Source organism: Melospiza georgiana, chromosome 1 (genome assembly GCF_028018845.1).
Source record: "Melospiza georgiana isolate bMelGeo1 chromosome 1, bMelGeo1.pri, whole genome shotgun sequence".
Lineage (NCBI taxonomy): Eukaryota > Metazoa > Chordata > Aves > Passeriformes > Passerellidae > Melospiza > Melospiza georgiana.
In genome coordinates this window covers 54,776,237-54,796,059 of record NC_080430.1, presented here as the reverse complement: position 1 = coordinate 54,796,059, position 19,823 = coordinate 54,776,237, and the positions used below count along the sequence as shown (strand labels likewise).

The 19,823-nt window shown below is 38.3% G+C and overlaps 1 protein-coding gene across 1 annotated transcript in view; it reads right to left on the bottom strand.

The window, feature by feature from the left end:
* The window catches only part of VPS41 (VPS41 subunit of HOPS complex), a 106,685-nt gene extending 87,189 nt beyond the window's left edge, over positions 1 to 19,496 (bottom strand). The window contains exons 1-2 of the mRNA XM_058022410.1: positions 19,436 to 19,496; positions 15,659 to 15,697 (exon numbers count right to left, since the gene is read on the bottom strand). Of these exons, the coding sequence (XP_057878393.1) occupies positions 15,659 to 15,697; positions 19,436 to 19,456 (60 nt within the window). The 5' untranslated portion in view covers positions 19,457 to 19,496. The remainder of the gene's footprint in view (positions 1 to 15,658; positions 15,698 to 19,435) is intronic.
* Between the last annotated feature and the right edge of the window lie 327 nt (positions 19,497 to 19,823).

Below are 19,823 nucleotides of genomic sequence, written 5' to 3'. Positions count from 1 at the left end.
ACTTCCCACCAACCACTGCCTTCCAATTCCTAAAAACACACAGTATCAGCCTATAGCAGAACTCTATTTGTGCAGCACTTTCTTGTAGATACGATGCAAAAAATAAATTTGGAAGAGAGACATGTTAACAGGTTAAAAAACCACATTTTTTAAAATTGCTTTTGCAGTACTAAAGCCAGTCTTTTCCAAGTTAAATAGTACGGCCATTTACTATGTGTGCTACCATCATATATGGTAACATGTACATAACCTCATACAAAACACAAAAAAGCCATATACACCTATGGAGACACCCAATACCTAGTCCCTTGCTTATAGAAATATGCTGCAAAGAGAGTGTTTTAAAATGTTACGTGAGAGTTTTATGACAGAATACAAATGAGATTAATACAGGGATGTCAGCAGTGCATGACGTAGGAGTATGAAGTGGGATGTCAAAATGTCCACTAAGAAACAATTTTATTCAGTAAATCTAACACTGAACAAAGTTGTTACTAGACAGAATGACAATGTCAAATTACAGGTCTGTATATAAATCAGTCAAATTCCTCATGCCTACAGATCGTTAATAAATGGCTACAAGGTAGAGGGAGGAGGTAAAGTCAAAGTAAAAAGCATACATTTGACGGAAGGAGAGTGTAAGGAAGTATGTGTCCATTATAACAATTAACACATTACTGTATTTTATACATTGTTTACAAAGATTATACTTGAAATGCATGGGCAATCATTGAATAAATCCATAAAAGTAAAAATTGAACGCCAGTCATCTAGTTTTTATAAGATCCCACATGTTGCTGGGGCCAGGACATCCAATGTGCAACCAACATGAAAAGTTAATTCTAGTCTCTGGAGTAGTTTGCATAAAATCATTCATCCATGGACCATTAAATAAAGTTACTCTAAATAAGTTTTACCTGTCTTATTTATGAGTGAAAACTAAGTAATTTTTTCTGCACATGCATATACAAAAAATATATACTTTCAAAAGTCAGTGCACCAAAGCATTCTGCCAGCATTCTGCCATGGCTTCAAAGTAAGTAAATAAAATGAAAACTCCCAAATATTAGGCATGATGATGTACCTATTTCACGCTTTCTTGACAGGTATCTTGTATGTTAAATAGAAGTCAAGCTAAAAGGTGAATTGAAATGAGGTTGGAGCACTTTACTGTTAACAATATGAAATAAAAAGGTGATTTTCAAAAATTCAAGATTACTGCTTCAGACACTGATATATTAAATGAATTTGATGATCTCTTATTTAGAGTATCAGGGTTTAATAATTTTAAAGGTATTTTTCTACTAGGAAAAGCTTTTATGCAGTTTGAACTTCTAAAGTAAACACAAGCCAGTGTTAATAAAAGCAAATCAATAATTTTTGTTAAATTTTAATAATCTTGAAAACCCACAAATTAAACCATGAGCAGCCTGAGTTGAGATGTCAGTTAGCTGTGTTTCTATGACGACCTAGAGGAATAGTACAAGTCCTGACTTGCAGCAAAGCTAAGATACAAATAGAGTGAAATTTACCCCATACAAGAGAACTCACAGCTTTCCTTTTTTAAGGGAAAAAATAATTAAAAAATCAATTGCTGAATTTACATGTATTTTTACTAACTGTATGACACTTTTAATTAAACCCTCCTAGAGGATTCTAAAAATTTGAAAATAAATTTTGTAACACTGCTTTTTGTACCAACACTTAATATTACTTCAATATTTAACACCTAAAATTATCTGAAATAACAATACTAATTTTTGATATTCTTGACAAATGTTTTAAGAGAAAAATAAACATTTACTGCACAAAATGTGTGAAGCAATTTTGTAAAGCACACATGGCAGCCTTAAATTCTGAAAGGCAAGGAGATCCACAGAGCTGCCAGGAGGAAGGTGATGTGATAAAATAAATAATGAGCATTTTTCAACAACAGGAATGCTAACTTGAAACTCATACTCCATTTGATTTTTCACTTGCCTTTTAAAGCTAAAGCTAGCGGGCATATCGCTAAAATATGCTGTAAAGAACAGGCATCCATAAACATTTCTCACTGAAAGCACATTTCCAACTGAATGAAATACTGTGATTAGCCCCTAAGACTAATACAAACTCCTTCATACTGAGAGCTCTTCCAGTTGTCATTGCTGAACACTCCTGAACCGAAACCAAATTCCTTCTCATTCACCCAGTACCTATGGAATATCAACTCTTCTTCTGGAACGGATTTAGAAAACTAACAAAAACTACACATGTGCAACAAGCTCTCTCAACAGGCCAGTACCACTGCAAGGGACTCTCGCCAGCCTTTCCAAACTCAGGTTCACAACCTTCTTCAGATATTCTGCCCCATATTTCCTAGCTTTGCCGACAGGAACTGCTCTGCTGGAACCATGAGTAGCAAAAAAGAAAAAAAATCTGAAATCAGTCCCTGTGAAGAAAATTTCCAGAAGGAACCTGTGGGCAGTTCCCAGAGTTATTTCATTAGCCCACATTTGCTCCTGGAGCAGAGGATCTGCCTACAGGACAGACTGTCACATGAACATTGTTCTATTGATTACAGATACTCAAATTATGTTACAAGTACTGATCACCAAAGTGTCATCCTTACCACACAATTTGCCCTCAAAGTTTTTCAAAGCCTTTATGGAAATAAACATTGCATACATTATAAGGCAAGTGTCCTTCCCCTTTGCTGCACATCTTCTGTCTGGTCCCAGATAAAATTGCTATTACTCTAAATGTCCATTCCAGCCTTGTTTATGCCTGCAAGTTTTGATCCTGCAAAGCATTTAAACTCCAATACAAAGACAGCTGAAATCACTGAAGCAATTTCAAAAAGGACACACTTACACCCTACTCCAAAAAAGACCTAGTGTCACAGGCCTTCTTAAAAGGCTATGTCTGAAAAAGAAAAAAAGACAAGATAAACAAAAACTCTACAGTTAATTTTCTTCTTTTACATGCTTTCTTTCAAGTTTCCATTGATTTCAGAGATTATAAGAAAAATGGTGAATTACTTCATTTCTTCCTGGCCAGGACAGGGTTCATTTTTGCAGTAACCAGGGGAGGCATGGCTAGGACAGAGAGGCTATCCTACACCACTTATGCCATTGCCAAGTGTGGAGAGGACTCACACTGAGGAGAAGGAACCCCTTCTCTGAGGAGAAAGGGCTCCTTCTGGTTGATCAGAGGATGGGTTGGGTAATGCTGGTTCCAACCCAGAGCAGCAGGTGTGAGTATTTTCACATGTGAATCACTCTCTCTCTTTTGTACACTTGAGTTACTAGTACTGTGCTGTTACTGTTCATTTTCTTATCTCATTGTTGTTTCCAGGAAACTGTTCCTATCTCAACCCATCATCTTTCCCTTTTGTGTCCCCTAATCTCCAGCCCACCCCAGGGGAAGGGGAGGAGGGGAGCAAGCAAGAAGCATGTGGTTTGTAAGAGTCTCAGTGAGAGCACTAAAGCAAGGAGTACTATTCCTAAATTGCAACACTCTCTAGCTTACTGGGTCATTTAAATGCTCTGCCACCATGTGTCTGAACATTTAATGTTTAGGACACATTATAAAGCCTTATTAAAAAAAAACCTCATTCTGCTGCAGAAAGTGCAACCCCAATACTACTGCAAAAAAGTGAGAAGAGACTACTACTTGGAAATTTGTGGGAGTAACGTTTCTTGACATTTAATACAGGTCAGACCTTGAGAAACCATATCAGCACTTTATTTATTTAAATAGTCATCACTATCACACAGAAGAAAAAAATTAAACCAGCTAATTAGAGCTCCAGAATTACTAGTTTACACACTATATGAAAATCTCCAGTAGAACCAAAGAAAACAAATTATTTTTGAATTAAAATAAAACCTCATAGAACATTTTAAGTTATGCAAAAATGAATACAAAAAGTATTTTAAGTTATACAAAAATGAACACCTCCTTAGTGCTCCACTGGGGGCATCTCCACTTCTTACAGAAATTCAATGACAAATATAAAAAGAAATAGAAACCAACATAAAAAGACCTCAAGCGCCAAAATTAAGTCTCCAGGGATAGTTCCTTATTTCTCTTGCATATGTGCAGAAGCTCAAAGAACAGCAAAATACCCAGCAGAACACAGTTGCCAACACCATTTATTACTTTCCTTGGTTTTGACATCTTGACTTGATCCAAGGTATAACCCCCTCCAAATCCTAATTTTTTTAATAGAAATTATGTCTTGATCAGGGCATTGACTGATTGTCTCAGCTTTAGTTTTGAGGGCCTGTGAGGTTGGCTGGAAATGGTCTTTCATCTGTAAATGCCCTATTTGACATGGGTGCAAAGAGTACTTAGCCAAGTGTCTGGTGTGTGGCTGAGAAGTAGAATGGATGACTTCTAACCAGACTGCTATGAAAGGAACATCATCAGTGAGGTTTTAACACCAACATCTGACCCCCTGGCTCTCTGCAAACCCTTTTCATCACCAGAATGGCTTGGAAGGGCAGGATTGCACCCAGGATGGCTGTGCAAACCTTACTTTGGACAAGGGAGCCCAACAAGAACCTTACAAACTTAAGGTTAACTGCCACAAGATTTCCATGACAAGTACTACCCAACAGAAGATATAGATAAAGCTTTTTATTTAAACCTTCACAGCATTTCTATATCTGGGAGCTGCACCAAATGGGTCATAATGCCTCCTTCGGCCCAATAAAGAAATTGTAACTATTTTCAGCCTCAGACCTTTGCTAGGACCCAACTAATCTCCATTCATTCAAGGTAAAGAGATAGGGATTAACATATGAATCTGATTTTACATTTGCTGAATCCCACTCCCCAAAATCTACAGGGAAAATATCTAACACTAAGTCCCTCAGACAAGCAGGTTCACTTATGTGTCATCTCTAGTTTTCTCTACCCACATTATATTCAGGCTAAATGTGGCTCAGACCATCTGGTAATCCAGACAATCAGACAGAAGCCTCTATATTCTCAATATCACCCTGTGAATATCCATGTGCATAATTTCTCACTTCCTTCTTTATTGTATTTCACACCAAAACATTTTCTAGTAGCTGTATGCTAAAAAAACTAAGACTTGCCATACTTTTCTCGTATCTAGTGACAGTAATTGACAAACCATACAGTTTCTTCACCCTGGAAATAATGCTTCAGTTTAGACACCCTTGGTCAGCTAGGACAATGAGCAAATTCTTCAACTTTGCTGATTTGGACAACAAGGCAAGATGCAGGCAGAGCAACTCTCCATTACAGCTCTGTAGGATGGGGTCTGCTGACAGGGTTACTCTCAGTTTTGGGACACAAATGGAAAAGGAAAACAGTGACTCTGCCCCACCACAATATTATGAAGGTTAAAGGACTGAAGGACTGCCTTCACAGTACCAATCCAACCGCCTATAATCCAATTATAAAAAACACATAAAGGGCCTGGCTCCCACTCTAACACTTAACCTCCACTTTTAAGACTGCAGAGTCTTGAAGGCTCACAAGTCTTCCCCAAGCCCCCTCTTACAACTCTCCTCTGCTCCATCCCCTTGTAATCCTCAGATGGATCTTTGCTGATACCCTAACTTCCCCGAAACACTTTACCAAGCCCTCTCAGCCTAGACTACAAGTCCAATTTCAACACTTTTCAGTATGCCAGGAACCCCATCTTCTTCCTCTCCAAAACTACCATGTCCTCAGTCAGAAGCTCACTTCCAGCCAGGCAACCCTCATGACACAGCTTCCCAATACAGGGTTTTTAATGACGGCTTATAGCCTGACATGAAACAGCTGATCACAGGACACCAGAATCCAGCATGAACAGCTCACCAAATATACTACAGGTGGTTCTTGCAAAAGGCAGGCCACAGCTCCCATCACAGCAGCAGACCCACAGAGCTCAGAGACATTCAGAGGACAGAGATCAAGACTGACCACTGAGCAAATGGATTTGGCAATGCAGACAATTGCCATCCTGTATTTCCACGACCTCTTTCCATATATTAAAAACACAGACGTTCTTATAATACATGGAAGGAAAAAAGGAATTTTATTTATTTACTAATTCGAGATTGACATATGCAAATGAACACACTGCTCATTTGCAATCCAAGGGAATACGGCAAATGAATAAAAATATCTAGGAAAAAAACCTGCTGCAAGTGAAAATATCACATGGGAGCAACACATGACTTAACACATGCAGGAGGGCTAATAAAAGTAGAAAATATTAAGCAGCAAATTGTAACAAATTGCTAACATCTGTTGATGAATTTAAGGAAATGACATCATCATGTCACAACACAGTTGGGAGATCCCTTTGACTTCCGCCCCTGACCATGCCAAAGTCCCTGCACTATCTGGTAAAACCAATTAATAGGTTATTTTGTTTGTTTTTTAAGAACACGAGGATGAAGAAAAACTCCTAATCTTTACCTACTAAATGCTTACCCTGCTCACAACGTTAAGTACAATAACAACTGGGTTACACCTGTGATGAGGTAAATTTGCTTTCTCCCCCTCTTCCTCCTTATATTCCTATTTCACAGTCACAAAACAGTTGGTCTTTATAAATCCTACTATTGCCTTATGACTGCAGCATCAGAATATAACTTGTACTTTAAAGATGAGGAGTAGAAGTTTTGAACTCTACACATTAAATTGGTGTATTATCAGAAGGAACCCAGGAATATTTCTGGACATTTGTCCACTTCCTTCTACCCTTAAAGCAAACATGTTCAACTTCAAGTAATCTGACCCACTATTAACTGCATTATGTGTGCATACCAGTAGAGTCTTGTATTTCCTCAGCATCACTGGGAAAAATCTATTTGAAGATGATGACCAATTCTGGTCAGAATAGGGGTAGGATAAAGGTTTTTCTTTGGAAAGTTTTTGAAGTCAAAATTGTCAAAAGATGCAAATTACTGAGGTGGGCAATGAGGATGTAACACTATCATCGTAAAGGAGACAGCTATTTACTCAATGTTCTTCCATTGTAATGTCAGACTTCTTTGGTGTTTGCCTCTGATGCTGCCACTTTTGAAAGAAACTGCACACAAGACAACCTGTTGCCTGCCATTCTGACATGGAAGTCAGGAAAAAACCCTAGACCAAATCCTGCTTCTTCTCACACCAACTGGAACCCATGTTATAGTCTAGAAATAATTTAAATAATCATTAATTCTGAAAACATAGCTGGAAATTCACAATGAAGATTTTTTTTATTTATTTTCATTGTTGCAAAACCTCTAGAAGATTGTTACTCTTTACAATCAAGAAATACATGAAGTATAATTTAGAATCTAATTTGGTCCTTAAAAAGATAGCTTGTGCTGATTTTGCAATAACTGATTTTTGGTGAAGAGGGAAAAAGTCAGCCGTGGAAGTGATTCTCCTTGTGAAGAAATGATGCTCTTGAACAGCTTATCCTTAAAATAGTACCTCATAAGTTGACATGGCCCATAAACGTAGCTGTCGGGAAGGCTGTGAAAAATGGGAGGGACTTCACGATTGCAGATTTCTGGATGGCTATTCGTGGAAATTAAAAGCCACAAGAGAACTGTTTTCTTGTAGAAAAGTCTCCATAAATTAACAAGAGGGACTTCTCTCCCTAAGTGACCTGAAGAAAGACTATTCTAGAAGTGATAAACTGACTGAATTGTTTCTGTATGTTGTTAGTGAGAAAGAAAAAGTTGTAGGGGGGAGGAGAAGTGTTCTAAAAGTTTTATTTTGATTCTTATTATTCTTTCTTTTCATTACTGTTAATAAAGTTTTCTTTATACCTTTTCCAAGTTTCGAGCCTACTTTGCCTTCCTCCTAATCCTATCTCAGAACAAGAAATAAGTAAGTATATTCTAGTGAGTGCACTGGTATTTAACCAGCGCTAAAACCCACCACACCGACAAACACCAATTCTCTCCTGAGTCAGAGAAAAGGAAAAAGTGAAGACACATGAGAACAGCATGAGAACACTAAGGTAGGTGAAAAAGAGGGAGGGAGAGGAGGAGGTGCTCCAAGCGTCAGAGCTAAAATTCTTCTGAAAGCTATGGTGAGGACAATAATACAAGTTTCCCTGTAATTCATGAAGTGCATGGGGGGAAAGGTGTTCTGAAAGTTTATTTTAGTTCTCATTATCCTCTTTTAATTCTGTTAACGAATTTTTCTTCCTTTATACCTTTTAGAGTTTTAAGCCTGTTTTGCCCTTAAAGTGTTTTCTCCTAATCCTTATCTCACCCCTTGAGTTTTCTTTCCCCTCCCTCTGCTTAACTATAGCAGAAAAAAATTAATAAATGATTTTCATAGGTGCACTGGCATTTGGCCAGCATCAACCCATCACACACCTCAAACTCATTTATTAAAGCTCCTCAAGTACATGTCCCCATATTTGTTTTTTAAAAAGAAAAAACAAATGCTCTGTGTTCTAGAGTGATGCAAACACAGCTTCCCTGATTGGCCATTTCTAGGTCTTACCTGGCCTTCTTTCAGAAGAAAAAAAATCCAGAACCAAACAGAAGAAAGCACTCCATCCCCCACTATTTTGGATGATATATCTACCTCTGCTGAAGAATCAAGTGCCACAGAACAAACAAGGACAATTATTGTAACAGGCTGTGTAACTGTTATGAAGTGCAGCTTCATCATTACCGTTTCTCCATCCCTAGGATATGGTTTTCAGACTTCAGCTCCTACCTCAGTGATAAAGGGACTATCTATGCTATTTTCAGAATTAGGATCCTAACTCAATTTCTATCAATGCAATGAAATCTCTAACATTAACAGAATACCAAGAAAAACTCAGACCAAGGCCTTTAACCCGGCTGCTTGACAATACCAAAACTGGAATACCGTTTTAGTGCAAGTTGTTGCTTTATTTACTGTGCTGAATTTAAATCCTGAGCACTTTACCAGACCCTCTGGAAGCTCACTGAGAGAACACAAATCTCTTTTCCTCCATTACTTTCATTAAAAAAAATTGTTCCTAAAGGAAAATTTTAACAAAGCAGAGAAAAAAAAAAAACTGGTTTAAGAATGAGAATAGCAAAGAGCATTTTATCCTGAAGTCACTGGTTCAAAAGCAGATAGAGCAATAGTGAATAAAAGCTAGAAACCCATTACAGTTTTCAACTTGTACAAGAAATCTCCAACTATTGGTACACAAAAAAGGCACGAAGACTGAAATTTCTAAACTATGACAGCATGTTTTGTGACTTACGCTGCTAAAAATATTTTCCCCTAATTCTATGGTTAAAATACAGTAATGGTAGTTCTGTGAAAAACATGAATAACCTCTGATCTCATTCCTTTACAACTGTTCATAAGGCAATCACCAACGCTTTTCCAGTACCTAGCTGTAAAATTGGTATATATGGATTAGGATGGTAAAATTTCACACAGCAACTTTCTGTTCTCACCATGCATTTTCCATAGGGATTTATTTAATACTCTGGGAAAATGCAGATATACACCAGGAGCATGGAATTAAGATTACATGGCTGCCTGTGAATGTCTCAAAAAGGGCTGCATTTGCAGTATGAAATGACACAGATGAAAGACAAAACAGGGAGCATTTTATTTCTTCACAAAACTGTTGTGACATAAAGAATATTAGACTATTTTTGCACAACACCAATTGAAGATTTACTCCTACAGATTTGAAGGAGCTGGGCATCAGCCAAGTTTCAAAGCGTAAGTAACACAGAGATGACATACTTGCCCATGACCAATCCTCATAAAATGGCATGTTTAAAAAAAATAGTAGTAGAAAGTCAATATAATATAATTTGGTTTCATTTCAACTACCTCAGTTTATTTTGCTGATGGTTTTGTGCATGAAAAAGAACACTTGAAACTTCCAAATCCACTTCAGTGTTCAAAAACACAGGATACATCCATCCACACCAAGTGCGCTATACAGAGGCAGCACAGGATAGGCTGTTTCATCTTCCATGTCCAAATCCAATTCCAGCACAGAAAAATCCAAACTCAGTCCAAATATCAATGAAGCTATGGATTTCTACTTTTATTGTCCTTTTGCTGAGTAAGGAACTTGGGCAAACATTTGTTTCCCCTGTGAACACTATTCAAGCAACCCGGTTGCCACCTTGTGATCTACTGCATAGGAAATGCTGACAGTGCGGTTTTGAGAACAGCAGTTTTTGAAGCTCACCTACCCACCACTGGGGAAGAGCTGAATTTCACCATTACTTTCTTTTTGCAGCCAGGAGTGTTATTCCATACAGTGAAATACATTTAATGCTTTGGGAAAGCCACGTCTTCATACTCTGCTAACACAGTAGCTTTGCAATCGCTTTTAATGTATGTAAGCACAGCAGCATTATTACTTTTTATGTATTCCACAACACACAAATAGAACAGGCACTTCTGGTTAATATTAATAGCTCATTAAATGAAGTATTTAATTTTCATTCAAAACCAGAACATCTTAAAAGAATATTGCAATAATTCATTTCTTTCCTGCGAGCCAATCCTCTAATAATATTTATTATAATATTAGTTACTAGTCACTGCAAACTTGTTTTTCAAATTAATGCAGGAAAAGATTCCATTTAAACTTCAATAAATATTTTACTATGTTCACCCTACTGATTCAAACTGATAAATTATTTGCATGATACATTTCCTCATCAATAAGGAGAACTTAGTACTTGGAATTTATGTAACTTTTCCTTCCATTCTCCCCAAAAGGCCAATTTAATTTAAAGCCATACAGAGAGAAGAAATCTCTCTTCAGATGTCCAATATATGAAACAGAATATATTTTTGAGCATTTTTCTCGCGTTTTACATTTTAAAAAATAATCTAGTGTACAACTATTCGGTAATAAGGAAACATGGCATGATTAAAATAATTACTTTGGAAAAGGTCAAACCGTAGACAAAAAAAGGCAACTCAGACTGAAGTACAGTAGCCACATCTACTTTTCAAGCATCCATTTTTCTCGCAATGCTGATGCCCCTTCAAATGCTACAATCCACAGAACAGCTTACCTCTTCCAGCCCAGTGCTCCACACCCCATGTTAAGAGAACGCTGTGATGGAAACACAATATGACAAGGAGCCTTTTTCACCAGATGCTTTATTTACTTGAAATGATTTAATTGCTTTGACCTAATCCAGACCCAACCTACAAGACTAAAACTTGGAGTGCACTGAAAAGAGAAAGAAAATATCAAGGATTTTTAGTTGCCTTTTTTTAAGGCTTGCATTTTCTCCTAGCTGTGTTCCTGCTCTGATCTGTTTTCAAAACCCTAAAGAATAAACCACCACTAGTCTCAGTGGTAAAATGTATCAGAGAGGGATATTTCTAAACCACCAGAAATAGTTGGAGCACTGGATTCACCAGGAATTTCTACAGTACCTTTCTCTCTACAAACTCTCATAGAATTTATTAATATAGTGTTTAAACAACTAATCAAGAAACTAAATGAACAAACATGTCCCTCTCCCAGGGTAACAGTGACCAAAACAGCAAAAAAATGTTAAGGGGACAAATAAAAAATGGAAGTGCTGGAATGAAAATATATGCAATACTGATAACTAACACATTGATGTATCTGACAAAAATGCAAGAATACAGATATCAGTGTACTGTCTTTACAAAATACTATTCTAATACCTCTTTGCAGAACATCTGCACCCACATGGCTTTTTTTTTGTAGTTTAATAAGCAAACAATTGCAAAAAAAATTTCTGCTGTAGTGCAGCATCAAAAAAAGAAACAAAACCACAAACAGTGACTTATGCCTTACATAATCAAGGATCTTTTCTTGGGACATAAAGAAACAAAACCACAAACAGTGACTTATGCCTTACATAATCAAGGATCTTTTCTTGGGACATAGCATGCATTTATAATTCCAGGGACATTTGTTCTTGAAAGGGTGCTTCCTGTAAAAAAGTCACATGATGGATCAGCACAATCTGCTAATAATCCCTGTAGTAAATTAGAATGGAGGAGAAAATTTTAAGTCTTTTATTCTTTGCTAATTAGTTGGCAAAACATAACTATCTGTCTGACAGAAAACAGCTCAACTGAGAAAAGATTTTACAGCAACAGATGCATTGCAAGGAAGAAAAATAATTTGAAAATAAATTCAGATTCAGGCTGTACATAATTTATGGATATTTTTTCCCTCCACAGTTTCCAAATAGCCAAAAGCCTGATTACTTTGCTATCTACTTTTTAGATCTCATCAAATGTGACAGTCCAAACATATAGCTTCAGGTGCTATAAAACAAAATTAAGTAAGCCAATGAAACCACACTGAAACCAGGATTTTTCAGCCAAACAAACCTGCTCAGATCCACCCTTAAATCTGGCTGCATATGTGATGATTAGCCAAGGTTGGGATAAGTAATGCAAATATACTTCAAAAAAAATTTAAAACCCAAAAAACCCCAAAACCCCATCAAAAAACACCAAAACCAAATGTCTAAAGCCAAACATACAAAAAGAAAATACCTGTGTTTCAAGACTGAGTAAAATTACTTCACAAAAGAAGGAGGTTTTCCCCTAAGAATTAAAGGACTATTAGATATACAGCTTCCTCATCATAGCCTGGCATAATATATTGTAGTCTGACTATGGGAAAAGAAAAAGGATGTATTACCCCAAATCATATATAAGAACATGACAGGAAAGTGCCAACTGTACTGTAGTTACCAGGAAAGAAATGTAACAACACTTCTACAAGTGCTACCAGTTCTACAAATTTTACTAGTAATTTCAGCTATTTCTATATTGAAGGAAGATCTGAACAAATGCACTATCTCTGCTCATTGATACCTTTGCATTTTACACACTCTGACTTAAACAGCTGAGAAGTATTTTACACCAGGGCAGCCTTAGGAACTCAATTTCCTGTGCAGCCATTGCTGGAACCAAACTTACATTGATGAGCTTTCAGATGACATACATTCAAGACAATCAGTTTTTGCAGACTTCCACATTTGAGGCTTACTATCAAGCTCTACCACCAAGTCTGTGCAAATGGGCATCCTGGCAATTGTTAAAGAGCCTGTCCTTCCAAATAAACCAAGCAGGGAGCAAAACAGCACTAGAATCTTATTTGGTAGAAGATGCTAAAGGAATGATAGTAAGAGAGTTCCTGCATGAGATAGAATTAATGTATATTTGATCCTTTGCTAAAATAATGGCACAGAAGGGTAAAAACATCAGAAAAAAAAAATCCATACTTATTTACACATCTAGGGGTATAATTTACTCAAAATTGGAAATTTTAATATTGCATTTCTCCCTAACAGAAAGCACATCTATAATTTAAGTCAGATATGTGTCATGTGCCCTCTGGAATAATTAGTAACAATATTCAACAATATTCAAAATTCATAGAATTTAAATTAATTTTATTGCAAGAGTAACTGTATATGTAAAGATTTTTAGTACTATGGTAAAGTGTCTATGAAGTCCATGCCATAAATATATTTTTAGTGGCTAAAACAACACAGGCTGCAGGAATCAGAGTCTCTGATTCTAGAACCACCACCATAAAATACATCCCTGATTATTCAAACTACAGGCCATTCAAAAGAAATAATTACAGTTTTATGATCACAAGAGTTAGGAGTGAAGCTGTTTGATCTAAGCTCTGACCATACTTCAAGTAATATAAGCAAGCACTGAGAACATTTTTACACTTTGTGCTTTTACCATTTTGGTTTTATCTGAACAATCTTTAGAAATATTCTAATCAGTTTCATTCCGTTAGCGATTTGCTGATTGTTATAGATGGGTAACGTGATGGTTGGCTCTCACAATAAAGAGATGACTATTATGTGCATGTTAAGAGAAGTTTTATCAATGTATAGTATTGTTATTGGGATTTTTTGGTTAGATGTCCTCTGTTCTCCCCATAGTCTCTCCCGGTACTGTTGCCAAGGGACAGCCTTGGTAATGGGGACATGTGGAAGGAGGGCAGGTGCCTGTGCCCCTCGCAGAGGCATTTGGGAGGGGGGCAGGCTTGTCACTAGGAGACACGGCATGGCAACACCTGACCTGCAACCAAGCTGTAAGAAAGTGATCTCCACCAGTAAGCGGCAAAGAAGAGTTGACTGACAGGCTTTAAGAGGGGACAGGGCTGTTCAGTGCAACCCCTGGGGTGCAAAACACAGAGCAGCCATTCTGTAGGCCAGCTTGTGGCTGCTGGGTCACCTACTCCAAGCGTGCTGTCCCTCCTTATTCACTCATTTGTTGTATTTTCTTAAGCTTTTAATAAACCTTTGAAATTTTTAAAAGTGAGGACTCATTTCTCATACTGATGATCAATATACTAAAGACTAGACTTAAAGATGGCTAATGCAAAGCATTTTCATAGACATTAGAATGACAATTGTTCTTTAGACCCAATATCTGCATTCTCAATATATAAATTTTCACTTCTCTCTGCATGTGAAATTAGATGTCAACTTCAACATAGGTCTAGTTGAAATTTTGGGACTTTAAATTTTGTGAAAGATGCATGATGCCTATTTTTTTAAGGGAAAATTAGTAAACCTCCACCAACCTGGCAACCCATTTGTGATTAATTCTGCTGTAAATAATGATTTGCTAAAGCTGAAATCTTGAAAGGCCAGTAAAAGTGCCATTTTCTCATTGCAATAAGCTTTAAGATAAAAAAAAGCACCTCAGCAGGTAAGTATCTGTATCTGTGCTCACTATCCTGTGAATGTCAAGCCTCGAGAGGATTACTGTTCTACTGACACATTGCCCAGTGATTGTTTATCTCCACATCACAAAGCACTATTCAGAATGAAGGCATTTCACACTGGACAAAAAAAAGTCTGGCCTGGGCAGCTGCTCCACAGAGCAATGTTAAAGGGCCAAAAACCTCTGCTTCTCACCAGTATTGCCATTCAGTGCCACTGAAGACAACCACTCAATGGCAAAAAAAAAAAAAAAAAAAAAAAAAAATCTCACAAGAAACAAAGCCCCCTTCCACTGCAAAAAGGTTTTTTCAGAATCCACCACTACAGTCTCTGCACTATCCGCTGTCATAGAAATGAGGATTTCTGTCTGCTTAGCGCTTAAACCCAGCATGGAGATTTGTCCCTTGGTGAAAAACAAAATCTTCCTGAGAGCTTTATTTATAACATTACTGCTCAGAGACAAGCTCTTAACTCTCTCCAGCTTCCTTCCTCTCTTCACTGCAGGCCCCCCTTTTCCCATCACCTACAGCAGTGTAGGCAGACCTCTCCAGAAAATGAGACAATTGTTGACAAAACATCATCTTAAGAATAGAGAGTCTACAGGACATGATTAAGTTGAGATTGTGAAGCTATTAAAACCACAAAGTAATTACCTGGATGCAGTATTACTGCATATATAATTATACTTACAAATTTTCATTTTATCAAAACAGAAGCAAATGCACTTCAATTTATCTCTCAACATAATTAATTTTACAATAATGGGGTGAATGTGGTTTTTTTAATATAAAGAAGCTTCTAATAGCAATTCACAGCTTCTTTTTAATAATTTAAGATCAGAGTAACAATCCTTGGTACATAATACTGGCCAAATTTCTAAAAACAACCAGTGAAATAGTATTTTTCACTCCATATTGACAAAAAAACTAGCACTGACCACGCTGACAAATCTGAGTATGAAACATGTTAAGAAGGGTTACCTCAGATTCATCTGTTGATTCCTCATAAGACCTGGTTTCCTGAAAAGGACACAAGAAACAAAGGTGTAAATAGCTATGTATATACATAACCGAGCAGTATTTCCCTTTAAGAAGTACTTTTAAACCCTTACTAAGAAATGAAAGACAAAGCAGAAGCAACTCAAAGTTCAGAGTTTCCATCCTTGTCATTCATACTGGATTTGTGCTTGCACTCTCATTTCAGTGTCTCAGTGAGACTCGGGAGCAGCAGGGACTCTGCTGTCAGTTACCCTAGAAGGGAGAGTGACTGGGGGATCTGAGAATCTGTCCCTGAGATTATCCTCCCCTCTTCCAGAAGCAGTAGTAAATTTTGCAAAGAAACTGCCCATATCTTGACTTTCATGGCAGAACAGCATTCTCAAGTTATCCACAAGCCCCCTCTGCTATTTAACTATTTAGCTGTTAATAGGCTTATTTTAAACTTTAATAATTTCAAACCATTTTCCATAGAAATCCAGCATTCAATGACTTTCTCCTTCCCATGTGATGTTAATGCAAGATGTGGCTTTCTCCTGCCTTCGAAACAACTGTACCTTTAAAACATCTCTCTGGCAAGATGATTCTTTCTACCCTGGAAAAAAATTTTTTTAAGTCAACTCCAGCTCATCTCTCATCTGCTCACTGAGAAAATCTGCTGATGAAATGCCTCCTCAAAGAAGTCAGCAAAACGAAGATTTACTTAACGTATTTATCTTTATCAATAGCAATAAAGGATTACAACTAATACACCAGCAGTGAATGTAAGCATTTTAACAATAAAATATGATATAAACAAAGAACAAGTAAGAGAGAAAGCAGCATTTCAAATCTGATGAAGGGAGTCTTTGAAGAGTAAGATTAATAGGTACAGAATTCCACCAGACCAGACAAAAAAAAAATAAATTACACCCTTACCAACAGCTTAGAGAAAAATGGAAAAGGGAGAAAATTTAATGCACTGACAACCAGTGTAAATTTTTGTTTCTCATATTTATTTCTTTTCTATGTTTATATAATGCACTGATTGTGACCTGTACACCAAAAGCAAAGGCTTCCTTTTCATTAGTGGAGACTCACATTGATGCCCATCATGACCATCACAGCAGATGGGACAGATGCAAAGCAGCACTCCTACCGGCTACTGGAAGCTTCATGCAAGGTGTTACCACAATCACTGACATCCATTTAGTCCATTTTACACACTTCAGACAGACTCACCTCTAAAACACACATCCCATAGAAGGGTTATCAGTGTAGTCTACACTTGTGTCATGAATTGGGAAATTGCAAGTAAAAAGTACATGGGAATCAAGGGAAGATGGAGTAAAATCCTGGCATCCTTTGAAGTTTAGGTTGAACTTTGCAAGCCCAACTGCTTGCCTGTTCATCTCCCAGTCTCTAATCACAAGCTGCTGTAACTTTTCAGGAAATTACAATTTTGTTACATACAATCTTTGTGCATCTTAACAATAACCAAGTGAGAACTGAACTACAACAGTGTGGTGTAATATTGCCAGCTGACTGGATGAGCTAGAACAACACACAAAGTCCAACACAAAGTATCATCAGATTGCTAATAAAAAACAATGATTTTCTCTTCTGAATATCAAGAGCAACCTACTCAAATCCTTAATAAATCAAAATTAATAGCACTATTGTTGTGGTATTTTGTGGTATTCACACAGACTGGGGAAAAAAAATCTCTCCCAAACAAAGGAATTACAGCAAGTGACATTTCTGCTAGTGTAGCTACACCAACTACATCTGCTCCTCATGGTTCCAATTGTTTTGGTTGTCTAGAAACAGAAACTTACTTTCAGGATGAATTCACTATCTAACACCGTGCTGTCAGACCAAGACACGTGCAGGATGGAGTTATAAGCTCACTTACTGAGACAGCAGCTGGTCCTTACACCCACCTGAGCCACTTAACTGAGCCACAAGTTATGTGCAAGGCATCCCTAGAGGATATTGACATCTAAAATTAGGGCATGCCAGAAATTGATTCCAATAATCAATCCATGTGAACTAAGAAAATATCTATTTTTATTTAGGACATCTACCCTGGTATCTCTACTGTATTCACAAGGCACTGCAGTATCAGATACTACATTTCATAAATGGCATACTAATACAGGTAAATGCTTCATGGCATTTATGTTTTACTGCAAAAAAATAACATAGAAAAAAATCAAAGGGAGCTTTGGCTTAGGAAAGCAATGCAAATATTGTATTTGTTCTCTGACAAGAACTTAGCTGAAGGTGCTTAGAATTGATACTTACCTACAAACTCACTTTGGTAGCAACTTACTATGAAAAGCTTTTTCCCTGGGTTTTCCTACTTGTTTAGGCAAACTTGAACAGTAAACTGTAGTTATGATTGCCCTGGGGCTTTGTTAGGTTCCTTTGCCTTGTCTCCCAATGCACGAACTGAAAGCATTATCCTCCACTTCCACTTTTTAGTAGCCTTGTAACTGTGGAAAGGAAATCCCTAAAAAGGGATTTGTAGACAACCAGAATCCAAAGTCATGTAGGAATAGCAGTCTTTAGCAATCTCAGACTCTAGGGGAAAATCAGCAGTACACTTCAGGCAGCTGACAAACACTGTTGCTTAAGTAGCCCAAGAGTGAAGTAAGGGAACACAGATCAGGAAACCATAGAAATATGAAGTAATCTCTCACCATTATAATCTCTCACTTAAAAGATACAACATAACTTCTCAAAATATTCTTAAGTGGGCTTTCCAGTATGATGGGTAAAGGGTTTTCCCTTCCCCTGGTTTCACAAACACCATATGTAATCCACTATGTGTTTAGGCTCATAATGTAAACCTGACAGAAGTTGAAAGATACAAAAGTTGAGTTTTACAGAAACACATGCACAACACACACACAGCCCTTTCAACAGAGGTGTGCATGCTACCCACAGGAAATAAACTGAAATGAATAAAGTAACTCTCCTGTCACAGTCCAATGAGAGCAAAACATAGGCTAGTGTAATCTACTGTATTGTTAGAGAAGACTTGTCCAAGTTTGTTTCATCCTTCCAAAGGCTGTCACAGTTAAAAACTCATCAGTCTTGGGGGAAAAAATTCTCCCCCAGGGAAGCCAAGCCCTCCCAACAAAACTCTGTCAGCAGGGAAGGTGCAAACCAGATGCTCTAACTTTCTCACGGCCAGTTACCTTGAAGTATTTCCAAGACTCTCTCACTTTTGGGCATTTATGACTGACAAATACTGCACAGCTCAGCTGTCTGTTCAAATACTGGCTCAGCAAACAAGCATTTAGAAAGTACCTGAAAAGGCCAGGAACTGCACTTTTTCCTTTATTTTAATTTTTTCTTGGGAAAGAGCAATCTAGGGAGGACGGGGAGCTTTAGGAGAACACCCGATTAAGGAAACAACCCCAAAATCCTCAAGTTTTTTTCTCAGAAAAAAATTCCCTTGTTGAAATGCACTTGGTCATGTCTCTATGTCCCTCGGCAGAGAGAGCTCTTGGCTCCACAGCGGCATCGGACGCCCTTCTAAACCCACCCTCCCGGGCAGACGCCGGCTCCGCTGCCTCCATCTTCCCTCCGACGGCCCCGCACCCCGCAGGGCTGGCTGCCGGCCTCTGCCCCTGGCACAGGCCCTGTCCCACTGTCCCACTGTCCCTCCGGCCCTCCGCTCCCAGGTGCGCCCGCCCCGGTCCCGCGCTTCCGCCGTCCCGCTCTGAGCCGCGCTCCTCGGCGCTGCGGCCACAGTGCATTGACAGTCTCTACCTTCTCCCCGGCTTCCGCCATGGCGCAGCCAGGCAGCTGTCATGGGAGGGCAGGAAGCCGGCGAGGCGGAGGCACTCTGGGAAATGTAGTTTCGGCGGGAAGCAAGCGTTTCCTTCCCTCCCCCCGCTCTTTTTCCTTCCTCAGCGCAGCTGAAGTGGGGTGGCGATGCCGTACAAAACGGAGGGCGCAGCCCAGCTAAGTTTCCTCTCCACCTTCCTTAGCTGCGAGACGCTTTTTTAAGCTGAAACCCATCGATTCTCTGAGGGAGAGCAGCATGATCTCCTAGCTCCATGGTACACCCAGCTGTGATGAGACTGAAGGCAGCCACCGCAGTGCTTGATGAGCTGGCGCCTGATCAGGGTTCGGGTGTAGCTGAAGCCAAGAGCCA